The sequence below is a fragment of the Pseudozyma hubeiensis genome (genome assembly GCF_000403515.1).
Source record: "Pseudozyma hubeiensis SY62 DNA, scaffold: PHS51, whole genome shotgun sequence".
Taxonomy (NCBI): Eukaryota; Fungi; Basidiomycota; class Ustilaginomycetes; order Ustilaginales; family Ustilaginaceae; genus Pseudozyma; species Pseudozyma hubeiensis.
In genome coordinates this window covers 185,944-199,437 of record NW_012133833.1, presented here as the reverse complement: position 1 = coordinate 199,437, position 13,494 = coordinate 185,944, and the positions used below count along the sequence as shown (strand labels likewise).

The following is a 13,494-nucleotide window of genomic DNA, read 5'->3' as shown; positions in this document are numbered from 1 at the left end:
AGATTACAGAGCCATCGATCTGGCCTAACGGACTTCGTTACAGGGCCCAAATCGAGATTGGTGTCGAGGAGAAATTACTCGGTGCGCTCGGCCTGCAGCTTGGCGTAGAAAGCATCTCGTCGGGAAACGGAGGGGATGTGGACACCGTACCTGTCAACGGAAACCGCGTTTCAATCATTAGGGAAGTAGGGGTGCAAATGAGTCAGAAGATGAGGTCTAGGAGGTTTGGCGATCGGATGTGCCGAAAATGCCAGAGGAAGATGTACGCACCAGTAGCCGTAGCCAAGGGCAGTGCCGCCGCCAAGAGCGACTGTGAGGTCGAGGATGAGTCGCTTGCGCAACTTTCCAGTGATAGCGGGGATGGATCCGACGGGCATCTGTGAGCGAAGACAGGGTTTTGAATACCATGGTCAGTGTCAATGTCGTTACGGTTGCTGACCCTAGTTGCCATGATGCGATGAAGCTGTTGACAATCGTCGACAGCGTGGTACTGCCGATGCGACGCGCCAAGTGGCGAGGATACGAACTGTGTGGAGATGCTTTTCGAAGAAGGTACGAGGTTCAAGGAAGTGGTTGGTCGTGATCAAAGAGCAAGGCGGCGATATCGTACCGGTGTTGAGGCCGTTGGTGACGAGTTCGAGACGTGAATCTTCTTCGTCTCTCTCGGCCTGAAAAGGGTCAAAACGGACCCGAAGCCAAACCAGCTCGTCTGCATCTCTCTCTCCGGTTGCCCGATTTAGAATCGAGTATTTTTTTTCCGTTTCAACCCGTTGAAGTGGATCTAACAGCTTTTCCCCCGAACTATGGCCTTGACGTTCACTTCTATGGCTGCAACCCCCATCCGATACCGTCGTTGAAGCCACTTGTAGGCCAACAGCGAGCTGAATGGACGAACGCGTCACGGCCACTTAGACATGCGAGCGCGAGAGAGAGAGAGAGAGACCGTATCATATTCGCTGTGTGGGTCTAGTTAGATATCATGGTCAGAAGGGCCACAGGGTCGCGCAAATTGGGTCATCGTGCGTGTTGACCGAAGCTGCAGCACACACGATAAAATCAGAGACACTGAGCAGCTCGATCTGGCTCACTGAGATCGAAAGACTCTCGCACGCACGGTCTCTCTATTTTTCTCCACACGAGGAGGACACGCTGCGTTTGTGAGTGCGTGTGTGTGTGTCTGGCTGCCTGTGCCTGTCTCGTTTTGTGGCTGCTGTTCTGCTGCATTTTCGGCACTCCCCTGAGCTGCAGCGTCGCTGCTTCTCGGTCGGCCCGTCCGTCCACTTGGCCCTGACGCAGCGTTGCGGCCCTTGCTCGGCAGTCGCCGCCCACATCCACAGTCACAACCCTGATTCGAGCTTCCGACGATACTTTCCCTTCACCATCCCCTCTCCAATTTGCATCGGCCTCGCATCCGTCACTAAAGCTCATTCGGATCTGCCCAAAACCTTTCATCTCTGACCATAGCTAATCAGACACTCCCTCGCGATTGCAGTGAAGGTCTGAAACGTCGGACAGGCAGTGTTCACACATCGCGAGGATCTGCATCATTCATCTGGATCTAAGCGAGCCGAGCGAATATTGTCGGGCAGCATCACACCAATCCCTCAAGCACGTCGATCTCGATTCCATCCGAAAAGTTTGGGAGGTAGCAACTCCGACCTGATAGCCCGCCATGGCGTACGTAGCGCTTTGCAAAGCGCTTTACGACTACGTAGCCCAAGCCGAGGACGAGCTGAATCTCACAGAGGATGACTATCTCTACATTCTCGAGTCCGACGACCCCGAGTGGTGGAAGGGCAAGCTCCGACGCACCGACGAGAATGGAACACCCATCCAGGACGACTCGGACGAGGGCGCCGTTGGTCTCGTGCCCGCAAACTATGTCGAGGAAGCCGAACCCGTCCGTCTGAGTCGCGCTCTGTACGACTACGAGGCGCAGACGGAGGACGAACTGTCCATGGCAGAAGATGAATTGCTCCGTGTTTACGAGTCGGACGGCGTGTGGCTGCTTGTCAAGAAGCAAGGCGATGATCCGCTCAGCGGCGGCGAGGGAAGGCTCGGATACGTACCTGCCAACTATGTCGACGAAGCCGAAGCGGTGGACACAGGCGACGCTCCTGTTGTTGAGGACGAATACGCAGCAGGCGAGGAGGAGGAGGAGGAGGATGACGAAGACGACGCCGCTACCACTGGTCGTGCTGCAGCCATCCCCCAGATCCAGCTGCCGCAGACAGCACAGCTCGGCAAGGGCGATGAGATCAAGATGTGGCCCGTCTCGGCTTTGGACAGCAAGAAGAAGAAAAAGAAGGGCACCCTCGGCATCGGCAATGCCTCTCTCTTCTTTGCCTCCGAAAGCGACAAGACACCCGTCAAAAAGATCAGCGTCCTTCACATTGCGAGTCATTCAGTCGAAAAGGGGAAAACGCTCCATCTCCAGCTTTCGCCCGAAGCTGGCCTGGACGAGTCTAGCCTCGACTTTCACGCCGGTTCCAAGGATGCTGCCAGCGATATTGTAAAAAAGATCGAGGCGAGCAAAGCCAACGCCCTCACCGCAGCATCAGCTGCTCCTACTTCTCCCGTGGCGGCACCCCCTGTTCCTGCTCCTCCCGTCGCCGCTTCTTCCGCTGCAGTGCCGTTGCCACCCCCGCCGCCTCCAGCGCCACCTGCCGCCGCAGCAGCGACGCTTCCTCTCCCCACACGAACCACCAGCGCCACTCTACCACCGCCCGTACGCAAGAACGTCTCGTTCCAGTCGCAAGCTGCGTCGGAGCCCGAAGCGGCTGTCGAGCACGGTGTCGCCATGTACGATTTCGAGGCCCAGGGAGACGATGAGCTTACCGTGACCGAAAACGAACATCTCATCATTCTCGAAAAGGAGAACGACGACTGGTGGAAGGTGCGAAACGATGCCGGCAACGAGGGCGTCGTGCCCGCCAGCTACGTCGAAGCCACGGATGCTCCCGCAGCGGGAGGCGCCAGCTCTTCCTCTGCAGCTGCACTGGCGGCTCAGCAGGAGGAGGAAGAACGATATCGCCGAGAGGAGGAGGAGGCTGCCGCAGTCGCCGAAGCGGAGCGCCAACGCGAAGCTGCCGATCGAGAGAGGGAAGCCGAGGAGCGCAGAGAGAGAGAGGCGAAGGAGAGGACGCGACGAGAGGCACTCAAAGCACAGCCTGCGCCCGCACCTCCCAAGCTCACCCAGCGACCCAGCACCACCGAAGTCAGCAGAGCTGCCAAGAACGTAACCATTCCTCAAAATCGGAGCGCCCCCGAGCGTCCCAAGGATGGCGGTGGCCGCTCCAAGCCTTCGCCTAACAACACACGCATGTGGACCGACCGCACCGGCTCTTTCAAGGTCGAAGCCGAATTCCTTGGCTTCAACCAAGGCAAGATCCGTCTGCACAAGATGAACGGAGTCGTCATCGAGGTCGCCATTGAAAAGATGTCGAACGGGGATATCGCCTTCCTCGAAGACATCACCGGCAAGAAGCTCAACCCGACCGACGAGGAGATTGCTGCTTCCACTGCACGAAGGCGCGAACGTGAGCGCGAGCGCGAGCGACAGTCGAGCCGATCGCAGTCATCCGCAGCTGTCGGCATGTCTCGTGAGGACCGGGAACGAGAGCGAGAACGCCGCAAGGAGAAGGACCGGGAGCAGCGTCGACGCGAATCGGCACGAACCGGTCCCAAACGCAACGTCGACTGGTTCGAATTCTTCCTCGCTGCTGGTGTCGACGTGGACGACTGCACCCGCTACGCCAGCTCCTTCGAGCGGGACAAGATCGACGAGACGGTTCTTGCCGATCTTGACCCTGGCACGCTGCGCAGCATCGGCTTGCGCGAGGGTGACATCATCCGTGTTACCAAATTCATCGACAAGAAATACCGCCGAGACAAGTCGCACACCTCGTCGTCGTCGCGATCCTCGGGCCGTGCCAACGCCAACACGGCTGCTGACCTCGAGAGGCAAATCAAGGCGGATGAGGATCTCGCTCGCAAGCTACAGGAGCAGGAAAGCTCGGCGCGACGAGGCGAATCGGTCAGTCCGGCGCCACCTCAACTCTTCTCGGGTCCCGACGGCACGCTCAAGAACAATACGCGCCGCGGCAGACCTACACCCAAGAGCACGAGCAGCAGCAACGTCGATGCTGCCTCCCTGGCTGCTGCGTCGGAATCGCTTGCCCGCACTGCGACACCACCGGCACGAACTGCTACGGTGAGCCCAGCAGTGGCACCGAAGCGCACTGGCTCTTCGCTCGCCAACGGATTCGACGACGACGCCTGGACGCCACGACCTTCGAGCACCAAGCCGGCAACACCTGCTCGACCCACCGTGGCGTCGCCTGCGCCATCGACGCCTGCAGCACCACCAGCGCCCACGCCGCCGCCTGTAGTCGCTGCAGCTGCCCCGCCGTCACCGGCGCCACCTGCGGATCCGAACTCGGCGCTCTTCGAAAAGCTCGCGGCGATGAAGGCTCCATCGGCCGGCGCTAGCCCGCGTCCTGGTGCCAGTCCTTCGCCTGGTTCATCGTTCCTGGGTCAGTCGCAGGCATACAACCCCAATGCACCGCGTGGACCGTTTGCGCCTGTGCCTGCCAACCAGGGGCTGTTGCAGCCGTTGGTGCCGACTCAGGGAACCGGTCAATTTGTGCCTACCAAAACAGGCATGATGGGCGTGCAGATGACGGGCATGCAGCCTCAGCAGACCGGATGGGGAATGCAGGGTATGCAAGGCATGCAAGGTATGCAACCTCAGATGACAGGCTACAACAACGGCATGGGAGGCATGGCTCAGATGGGCGGTATGGGTATGCAGCCTCAGGCTACAGGATTCGGCAACGGCTACGGCATGAACGGCTCGTCGCCCTACTCCGGAGGCCACGTGAACACGCAGCAGACCGGATTCCCTGGTATGGGCATGCAGCCACAGCCGACGGGATTCAACAACTTTGGACAGAACCCGCAGCAGATGGTAGCGCAGCAGACCGGGTTTGGGATGGGATCGCAGCAGCAGGCGCAACAGCAACAGGCGGAGCAGGACGAGAAGGACAAGTTCAAGGCGTCCAACATCTTCCAGCAGATGAAGACGGGTGCGTTCGCCAAGGATCCGAATGCGGCACCGCAGGCGAGCGGAAAGTACGATGCTCTTCGACCGCAGCCGACTGGCTTCCAGCCTGGCGGAGTGATGCCGCAGTTCACGGGGATGGGATTCGGTCAGCAGCCGCAGCAGCAGCAGCAACAGCAGCAACAGCAACAGCAGTATCCTTACAACAACGGATACGGTGGCGGTTTTGGTGGATACTGAATGATTTCCTCGTCAGGGCTGCGTGGAAAGGTGAGCTATTGCATTGTTCCACTCTCAATTCAAACTATATCACAGCTTTGTACTGAGGTGCTTTAAACACGATGTGAGACGGTGGTGGCAGCATGAGTTGAGTACGAGTGAGAGGATCGAGCTGGACCGAAGCTAGCGTACAGGTACGACATTTTCGGGCAGCCTCGTCGCCTGTTGGATCGATCGGTTGTTCAGACAGCTTCGTCTCTGGTCCCGCGGCCGTATCGGCTGATCCGTGTTCGAAGGCGAATCATCTGCAAATTCAGAATCTCTGCGCGACGCGTTTACTGGCGCGATCTGGATGCTAAAGTGGAAGATGGGAATTTCGGGCACTGCGTCAGCACAGCACGAGTTCATACGGGAGGCAGGAAGAAGGATCCGGAACGCGCCGCGTAAGTGTGGACTTGGTCCTTGTACAGCTGACCTGCCAGCAGTTCTGGTCTACAAAAGCATCTTATACCTTCACCATCGGCATACAGTTTGATTGAGCTATCCAGCCTCCATGATGAAGAGTGAAAGAGCCGTGAGAACACGATGTACAGCGGTGCAAGAGTCTACGGCAACGCGCTGGCCGGGAAGGATAGACACATTTGAATTTTTCGCAAAGGCCAACACTCTTGCACAGAGGCACACTGACAGGCTGAAATGGTCAAATCGTCCTGAGCGCGTCTTTGCGGATTTGTGACAAAACCAAAGCCAGGGCAGCAGGCCAGTTCAGTCGGTTCGTCACACGCCTCTGCTTGCGAAACGGCCAGGCACGGCGCGAGAGAAGGAGGAAGCGGACAGAGAGACGCGCCCGAAAAAGTGTCACGTTTGGCTCGCTTTGTGCTCTCTTCGCAAATCCAACACTTCGAGAGCTGGAAGCGGTGGACAAGCATTACCACCGTCGACCTGCTACACCATCGTTCGACCGCCCATCGTCTCGAACCCTTGCGTCGCCCGTGACACTTGACTCTCACACGCACCCTTCGATTGTCACCCTAACGACACAGCATCATCGACTCCTCTTTCGCACACGGCGTCCTCATCCATCGTCTCGCAACGCTATTCTGGTTCAATGCACTAGGAGCGATCCCGGCTTTCGTTCCAGCTGAAATCATCCTCACATCTCTCAAGTCGACTCTTCTGCTTATCTGGGCGTCTCTCGTATCGACTGAGGATCAGCGTCCGCACACATGCCTCTGAACCCTGCCACCGACTTCGACCCATCAGCTTCACACACACTCGCACACGAAGCCGACCCTTTCCCTGCAGCATCCTCGACGCTGGCCGACCACGCCCATCCCCTTCAACCCGTACAGGAAGTTGCTTCGAGCTCGCTCGTCGACAGCGTATCGTCTCCGCACGCCGCGCTACTCGACTCTCTCAAGCATTCCTCCCATCCGAGCTCCGGCATCAGCTTCACCACCTCGGCCTTGCAGCGTGCTGGCTTGCTTCCCATCACCTCGGCCATGACCACCGCCGTTCCTTCGGGTGCCTCAGCGGCTTCCGAGACCCTGCAGAGGGTTATGGGTCAGAGCGTTGCTGCCACGAACGGTGCTTCCACTCCTACTCAGGCCGGTCCTTTGACACCCGCGCAGCTCAAGAACATGACACCGGCACAGGCCAACGCTGCACTCCAGAACCCTGTCGGCAACGTCCCCACCGTCTACCTCGCCACCTACTCCAATGTGCCCGTCTACGAGATCACCGTTCGAGGCATCGCTGTCATGCGTCGGCGTGGCGACGGCTGGCTCAATGCCACCCAGATCCTCAAGATCGCCGGCATCGAAAAGACCCGACGAACAAAGATCCTCGAAAAGAGCATCCTCACTGGCGAGCACGAAAAGATTCAAGGAGGCTACGGCAAGTTTCAGGGTACATGGATCCCTCTGCAACGTGCACAAGAGGTCGCGGCCGAGTACAACGTCTCGCACCTCCTCCAGCCCATCCTCGAGTTTGATCCCGCCACAGCCGACCAGATCCCCAAGCTCTACCAGCGCAAGAAACCTGCTTCGTCCGCTCGCAACTCTTCAGCTTCCGCCATCAACGATGGCAGGGGCTCCACTCCGTCCAAACATTACTCGCCAGCTCCATCCAGCATCGGTGGTCCCAGTCAGCAGCCCCGCTTCCTCTCGCTTCGCCCACCCAAGGATGCACAGCAGCGAGATATGTCTCCGGCGCTCTTTATGCCACCTGGTGCCAGTAGCCTTCTCACCAACGGTGCTTTCGTCGGCGACGCCGCATCAGCCGGTCCTCACGCGATCCCACCTGGCTCAACTCAGGCAGAGCAGGAGGCGCTGCGTAGCTACAATGTGTACGGCTACACTCCACAGGGTGTGCCTCTTCCTTCTTCAGTCGCTGCCGACGTCAATGGCGCCGCCTCTAGTGACGCTGCCTCCATCCTGGGTGACAAGCGCGCCGCTGACGAGGCTGATCGGGTCGAGACTTCCGCTGCCAAGCGTTCGCGACTCACCAGCCCTCAGCAGCAAGGTCGAGATTCGGGTCTGTTGCTCGGCCCTTCGCCTGTCAAGGACCTCAATGCCCTGGGCCCCGCCGGTGGATCTCTGCGTGCGGCTGCAGCGCCTCGAGGCCACCGCATGGCAGTCGGTCCTCCCGATGCAGCCGGTCGGGATGGCACCGTTGCACGCTACGCCGACCGAGCGCTTCCACCGAAACCGTATGATGAAGGCGAAAAGCGAATGCGCGACCGTCTCGTTAGTCTGTTTTCGGACGACGGCGTCCTCCAGGGCGTCGGCGAGGCTGCCGGTGCAGCAGCCGCACAGTCTGCTACTGGCGCGTCTGCGGCAGACGAGGACGACGAGGCATATGTCGCCAAACTCGACGGCTTGTTGGCTGATTTGAGGGAAAAGGCGAGCCTTGGTGGTCTCGGCGCCAGCGGCTCGGAAGGTCCCAAAGCCACCGTCGATCTCATCACGGACGACCATGGTCACACCGCGTTGCATTGGGCCTCTGCTTTGTGTCGTCTCAAGCTTGTGCGAACGCTGGTGGCCCGGCCTCCATGGCAGGGCGGTGCCAACGTCCATGCTGGCAACCACGCCGGCGAGACGGCCCTCCACCGTTCAGTGCTCGTTACCAACTCGTACGACGCATCGTCGTTCCCGACGCTGCTCAACCTGCTCTCGTCCTCGCTCAACACGCGCGACTTTAAGAAGCGTACCGTCCTGCATCACATTTCCCTCGTCGCTGCATTGAAGGGTCGAGCTGCATCGGCGAGATACTATCTCGCCTGTGTGCTCGAACACATCAGCGCCGAAAAGAGTTCCAAGTACAAGGGCCTCGTCGATGCACAAGACGAAGATGGCGAGACGGCGCTGGGCATCGTCGCACGCCTCGGCAATGCTAGTATGGTGCGCATGCTGCTCGACGTCGGCGCTCGCAAAGACCTGCCGAATGCTCTTGGCATCCGTCCGTCCGACTGGGGCATCGAGTCGAGCGGCGACGCTGCCTCGCAAACGCCCTCGCAGACCGATGCAGCAAGCACCGTATCGTCGTTGCCGCCGTTGACAGCGGCCGACCTTGCTTCGCAGAACCCATCCGACATCATCTCTGCACTGACGCGCCCGGCGCAGGTTCCGGTGATGAAGAGCTCGGACGTCCGCGATCAGCTCAGCTCGACGCTCGACGACCTTCAGTCGACCTTCGAGCGCGAGCTCAAGGAGAAGCAAGATGCCATCTCGACGGTCCAGAGTCACTTGCAGGCCGCCACCAGAGACCTGGCTGCTCGTCGCAAAACCGTCTCGGCAGCACAAGCAAAGCTCGCCGAGAAGGACGAGGCTCGTCAGCGTGCGCAAAATCTGCGTCGTGCTATTGTTGCGCAGCTCGGTCTGGACGATGCTGACGCAACAGCGAAAGTGGAGCAGCTCGAGCAAGAGGCGACTGGTGTTTCGTCGAGCCGATCCGCGGACGCGATGGACGTTGATGGTGCTGAAGATGTCAAGCCTGTCCTCAACACTGGTCCTGAGTCGCTCATCGAGGATATTCTGTCATCCAACACGATCGAGTCTGATCTCAAGGTCCTGGGTGCCGCTTCTACCACCGCTGCTATAGTCGAGCAAGAGGAGCTGGTCCGTCTTCGATGGCTGCTTTCCTTCTACGAATCCAGCTGCAACGATCTCTCAACCACCATTTCGGAGCTGGAAGACTCGAGCGCAAAGAAAGAGTCTCAGTGTCAGCAAGTGGTCGCCATCTGCGCCAACATCCCTCAGGACAAAGTGGAAGCCATGCTGGACGACCTGCTCACCGCGATGGAAAGCGATGGTCCCGATGTGGATCTGGCCAGGGTGGCCAACTTTATGCAGAAGGTCGGCAAGAGCGGCGAGAATGGCGATCAGGCAGGGGCACAGCTAAGCTCGTCCACGAGTCTCAGCACCACTGTATCGAGTGCCGAGACCGCCGCGAGCAGCGTCGTCCCAGCGGCGGAAGAGGGTGAGAATGCAAAGTCTACGTAGTCTACGCAGATGGAGCAGGTTATCGAGAGCTCAGTCTGCCAACGTCGGTGGATGCTATGGGACTGCTCTTGTCTCTCTCCGTGCTCGTCAGTCCACCTAACGTATTCTTGTTCCTTGGAAGTGCACGCTCTTGCAACATCTTCGTCAGTGGTGATTTTTCTCAGTGCCCCGAGAAGTTTTCTTTTTCTTTCCGGATCATGCCGTTCCTCGTTCTCCTGTCTGCTGTACTGTAATGTTATTGAATGTCAAAGATATCTGGAGTGGTGGATGGTGTGATGTTTGAATGTGGTTTCAGGGTGTGCGGATGCTGATGTCCGAAGGCGGTTGGGATGATGCGATCACACACGGTAAAACGAGAGGGTTGAGGCATGGGTAGTTTAGTTTGTACAAGGAGATGTCATTGCTAGAATCTAGACACTGCGCATAAGCGGAGATGTTGACAGGTCCATTAGGCGCCCTCTTTGAGGATCTCCTTGGAGACGACCTTGCCGTCCGAGTCGAGCTTGTAGAGGATGGGGACGCCGGTAGCGAGTTCGAGGCCGACTGCACGTAGTTGAGGAGAGGGAAAGGAAGGATGTTAGTGTCAAGAAGTCAGAATGATGACTTCTGCTAGGGTTGATTGTCAACTCACCAATGTCGTCGTCGGAGATGTTCTCGATGTCCTTGATCATGGCACGCAACGAGTTACCGTGGGCGGCGACAATGACGTTCTTGCCCTGCTTGACCAGCGGCAAGATCTCCTTGTGGTAGTAAGGCCAAACACGCTCAGCGGTGAGCTTGAGACTCTCACCTCCGGGGGGAGGGATATCGTAGCTTCGACGCCAGATATGAACCTGCTCCTCTCCCCACTTCTTCCTGGCGTCGTCCTTGTTGAGACCGCTCAGCTCGCCGTAGTCGCGCTCGTTGAGAGCCTGATCCTTGTGGATGGTGATGTCCTCCTGACCGATCTCCTTGAGCTGGATGCCGAGCGTGGTCTGAGCGCGCTGGAGGGCGGAGGTGAAGGCGACGTCGAACTTGATGCCCGTGGCAGCGACACGCTTGGCACCGGTGAGCGCCTCTTCGCGACCGAGCTCGGTGAGCGCGGGATCCTTCCAACCAGTGAACAGGTTGAGCTTGTTCCACTCGGATTGACCGTGACGTGTGAGGACGAGAGTTCCAACCATTTCTTCAAGAGTTCGAATGTTGTTGATGATGATGATGATGGAGAGGAGGACGGGAAGCAGTGAACAAGAATGTAGAATGTTGGATTCAGCCTGCGCTTTCCAGCAACCGAGGGGGAAATTTGATCAGATGGCCCCAACGCGCTTTCTGTCCCTTCTGCAGATCGATAATGTTGCTCCGACAGCGTGAAAAACGATGCATGTTGAGGCCAATGTCTAATGGTCCGACACAGCGCCGTCCGAAGCTCGCGGAAGATGACGGCTTTCTTTTTCCCAAATCGTCAAAGTGTTACATCGGTATCTGAACCGCCCTGATTCGAAAATGCTTTCGGAGACTGAGAAATCGGTGCTCCGTGCACCTCGCGGTTAGACTTCACAGCCACGCATTTCTCCACCTCGAAGACACGCCTACACGCTCCACGCACGAGCCTCGGGCCGGCCAGACGCTGATGCACACTGTTGACTCCGCTTTCTTCGTCTCCATGTTGTTCACCACGACATCCACACACGCCAATCATGTCGCTCAACGTCAACCTCTCGTCGAGCGCCATTCGCGACGCCTACGAAAAGGTGCTCGACGGTGCCAAGGACTACCTCGTACTCACCTACGAAAAGGCCTCCAACGATCTCCGTGTCCAAGTGGTCGAGAACGGCGATCTCGACGATCTCAACGAAGAGTTCTCTGATGGACGCATCCAGTACGCGTTCGCTCGAGTCAAGGACCCTAACACGCAGTTGCCCAAGTTTGCGCTCATCAACTGGTGCGGTGATGGTGTGCCCGAGAACCGTAAAGGTCTTTTCGCGACTCACTCGTCGGCAGTAGCGCAGTACCTCAAAGCATACCACGTCAGCATCAATGCAAGATCCGAAGGCGATGTGGATCCCAAGGTCATCATGCGCAGGATTGCGGAGTCGTCTGGAGCAAACTACTCGGCTGCTGGGAAAGCCGCCAACACGCACTCGGGTGGGCCGATCGGGTCGGTAGGCTCGAGTTACAAGCCCATCGGAACTCCGGACATCAGAGGCATGCAGAAGACTGCTCCCAAAGATACCATCGCTCCCGTGGGATCCAACTATGCATCTAAGCGCGATGAGCTGCAACAGATCCGATCTGGCACAGCGCCAACACCTCAGCTTCCCAGCGCTCCTCGCGTCAACGCGCCGGCTTTCGACTCTGCCCCTGCTGCTCCGACGCCAGCTCCAAAAGCCGCTGCTCCTCCAGCACCAGCTGCGCCAGCCGCCAAACTGGCAGTCAGCAGCGCGCCATCAGTCCCACCTGCACCTCGACCGGAGACATCGTCGGCACCACCGAAGCCTGCCGAGGACGACCGCATCCAGCCAGTCGGCACCGCCTACCAGCCCGTCAGCTTGGGCAAGCCTGGTAAGCTGAACATGGCCAACCGCTTCCCCTTTGGTGGCCAGGACGATAAATCGTCTGCGTCGGCTGCTGCACCTGCACCACGCGTCGCCTCGGGAGGAACGTCCGGTAAGCTTACGTGGAGCCAGCGACAGGAAGCAGCACGCAAGGAACGAGAGGAGGAAGAAGCACGCGTCAAGCAGCTCTCGTCGGGGATGCGAACCGCCAGCTTTGGAACGGGTGCAGTGGGTGCAGGGTCTGCTCCTGCTCCTGCTGCTCCTGCTACTCCTGCTGCTCCTGCTGCTCCTGCTGCGCCACCCGCACCGGCGGCGGCGGAGCCGGAAGAAGAAGCCGCGCCCCCGGCACCCCCTGCTCCTCCCGCTCCGCCAGCTGCCCCGGCTGCTGCCGATGTAGGAGGAGCAACAAAGCAGCTCGAGTCGACGCATCTTTCGGGTGCTGGTGCACCACCGAGCAGCGGCGGTCTGCGCGGCCGAGTGGCATGGGCGTACGAAGCAGCCGAAGACAACGAGTTGACGCTGGTCGAGGGCGCCACCATCTCCCACATCGAACAGATCGACGAAGGATGGTGGTCGGGTGTGGACGAGCACGGTCAAGAAGGTCTGTTCCCTGCCTCGTACGTCGAACTGATCGAGGATGATCCTGAGACACAAGAGGCAGCTCCGCCGCCTCCACCGGCTCCTCCAGCACCGCCTGCTGCTCCTGCTGCAGCAGAAGCGGAGGACGACATCCCACCTCCTCCACCTCCGCCGCCTGCACCTCCTGCAGCAACGGCAGCGCCAGCTGCTGTTCACGAAGAGGAAGAAGCTGCCCCTCCACCGCCGCCGCCGCCTCCCCCTCCTCCTGCAGCAGCAGCAGCAGCAGTGGACGAACGCGGCTTGGTCTGCACAGCCATGTACGACTTTGACGCGTCCGAGGACAACGAGCTCAGCTTTGCAGAGGGCGACACCATCGTCCATGTCGACGACCAGATCAGCGACGATTGGTGGAGCGGCACCAATGAGCGTACCGGCGCGCAGGGGTTGTTCCCCGCAAACTATGTCGAGCGAGCTTGAACAGGCGGTATACGGTGTATGAATGAAGCAGATCGTTCCAAACCAGAGAAGTGCCCGATTGTGATGCGAGTGAATCGGGCCAATGAACTTGCAATGTAGCAGAAAATAGAAGCAATCTTGA

The 13,494-nt window shown here is 58.9% G+C and overlaps 6 protein-coding genes across 6 annotated transcripts; 3 read left to right on the top strand and 3 right to left on the bottom strand.

The window, feature by feature from the left end:
* Nucleotides 1-781: 781 nt before the first annotated feature.
* On the bottom strand, nt 782-1,428 carry PHSY_005498 (hypothetical protein; the record flags this gene model as incomplete). The annotated part of the gene is made up of 2 exons (XM_012336107.1): nt 782-881; nt 1,115-1,428. 2 exons carry the CDS (start codon nt 1,426-1,428, stop codon nt 782-784), a joined length of 414 nt encoding a protein of 137 aa, XP_012191497.1.
* Nucleotides 1,429-1,672: 244 nt separating this feature from the next.
* Nucleotides 1,673-5,302, top strand: PHSY_005497 (hypothetical protein; the record flags this gene model as incomplete). Its single annotated transcript, XM_012336106.1, has 1 exon — nt 1,673-5,302. The coding sequence occupies one exon, from the start codon at nt 1,673-1,675 to the stop codon at nt 5,300-5,302; it is 3,630 nt and encodes a 1,209-aa protein (XP_012191496.1).
* A 162-nt stretch (nt 5,303-5,464) lies between these two features.
* On the bottom strand, nt 5,465-6,364 carry PHSY_005496 (hypothetical protein; the record flags this gene model as incomplete). Its single annotated transcript, XM_012336105.1, has 2 exons — nt 5,465-5,636; nt 6,312-6,364. The coding sequence occupies 2 exons, from the start codon at nt 6,362-6,364 to the stop codon at nt 5,465-5,467; spliced, it is 225 nt and encodes a 74-aa protein (XP_012191495.1).
* A 143-nt stretch (nt 6,365-6,507) lies between these two features.
* On the top strand, nt 6,508-9,783 carry PHSY_005495 (transcription factor; the record flags this gene model as incomplete). Its single annotated transcript, XM_012336104.1, has 1 exon — nt 6,508-9,783. The coding sequence occupies one exon, from the start codon at nt 6,508-6,510 to the stop codon at nt 9,781-9,783; it is 3,276 nt and encodes a 1,091-aa protein (XP_012191494.1).
* A 448-nt stretch (nt 9,784-10,231) lies between these two features.
* PHSY_005494 (phosphoglycerate mutase) lies at nt 10,232-10,946 on the bottom strand (the record flags this gene model as incomplete). Its single annotated transcript, XM_012336103.1, has 2 exons — nt 10,232-10,326; nt 10,415-10,946. 2 exons carry the CDS (start codon nt 10,944-10,946, stop codon nt 10,232-10,234), a joined length of 627 nt encoding a protein of 208 aa, XP_012191493.1.
* Nucleotides 10,947-11,459: 513 nt separating this feature from the next.
* On the top strand, nt 11,460-13,373 carry PHSY_005493 (App1 protein; the record flags this gene model as incomplete). The annotated part of the gene is made up of 1 exon (XM_012336102.1): nt 11,460-13,373. The coding sequence occupies one exon, from the start codon at nt 11,460-11,462 to the stop codon at nt 13,371-13,373; it is 1,914 nt and encodes a 637-aa protein (XP_012191492.1).
* Nucleotides 13,374-13,494: the final 121 nt, after the last annotated feature.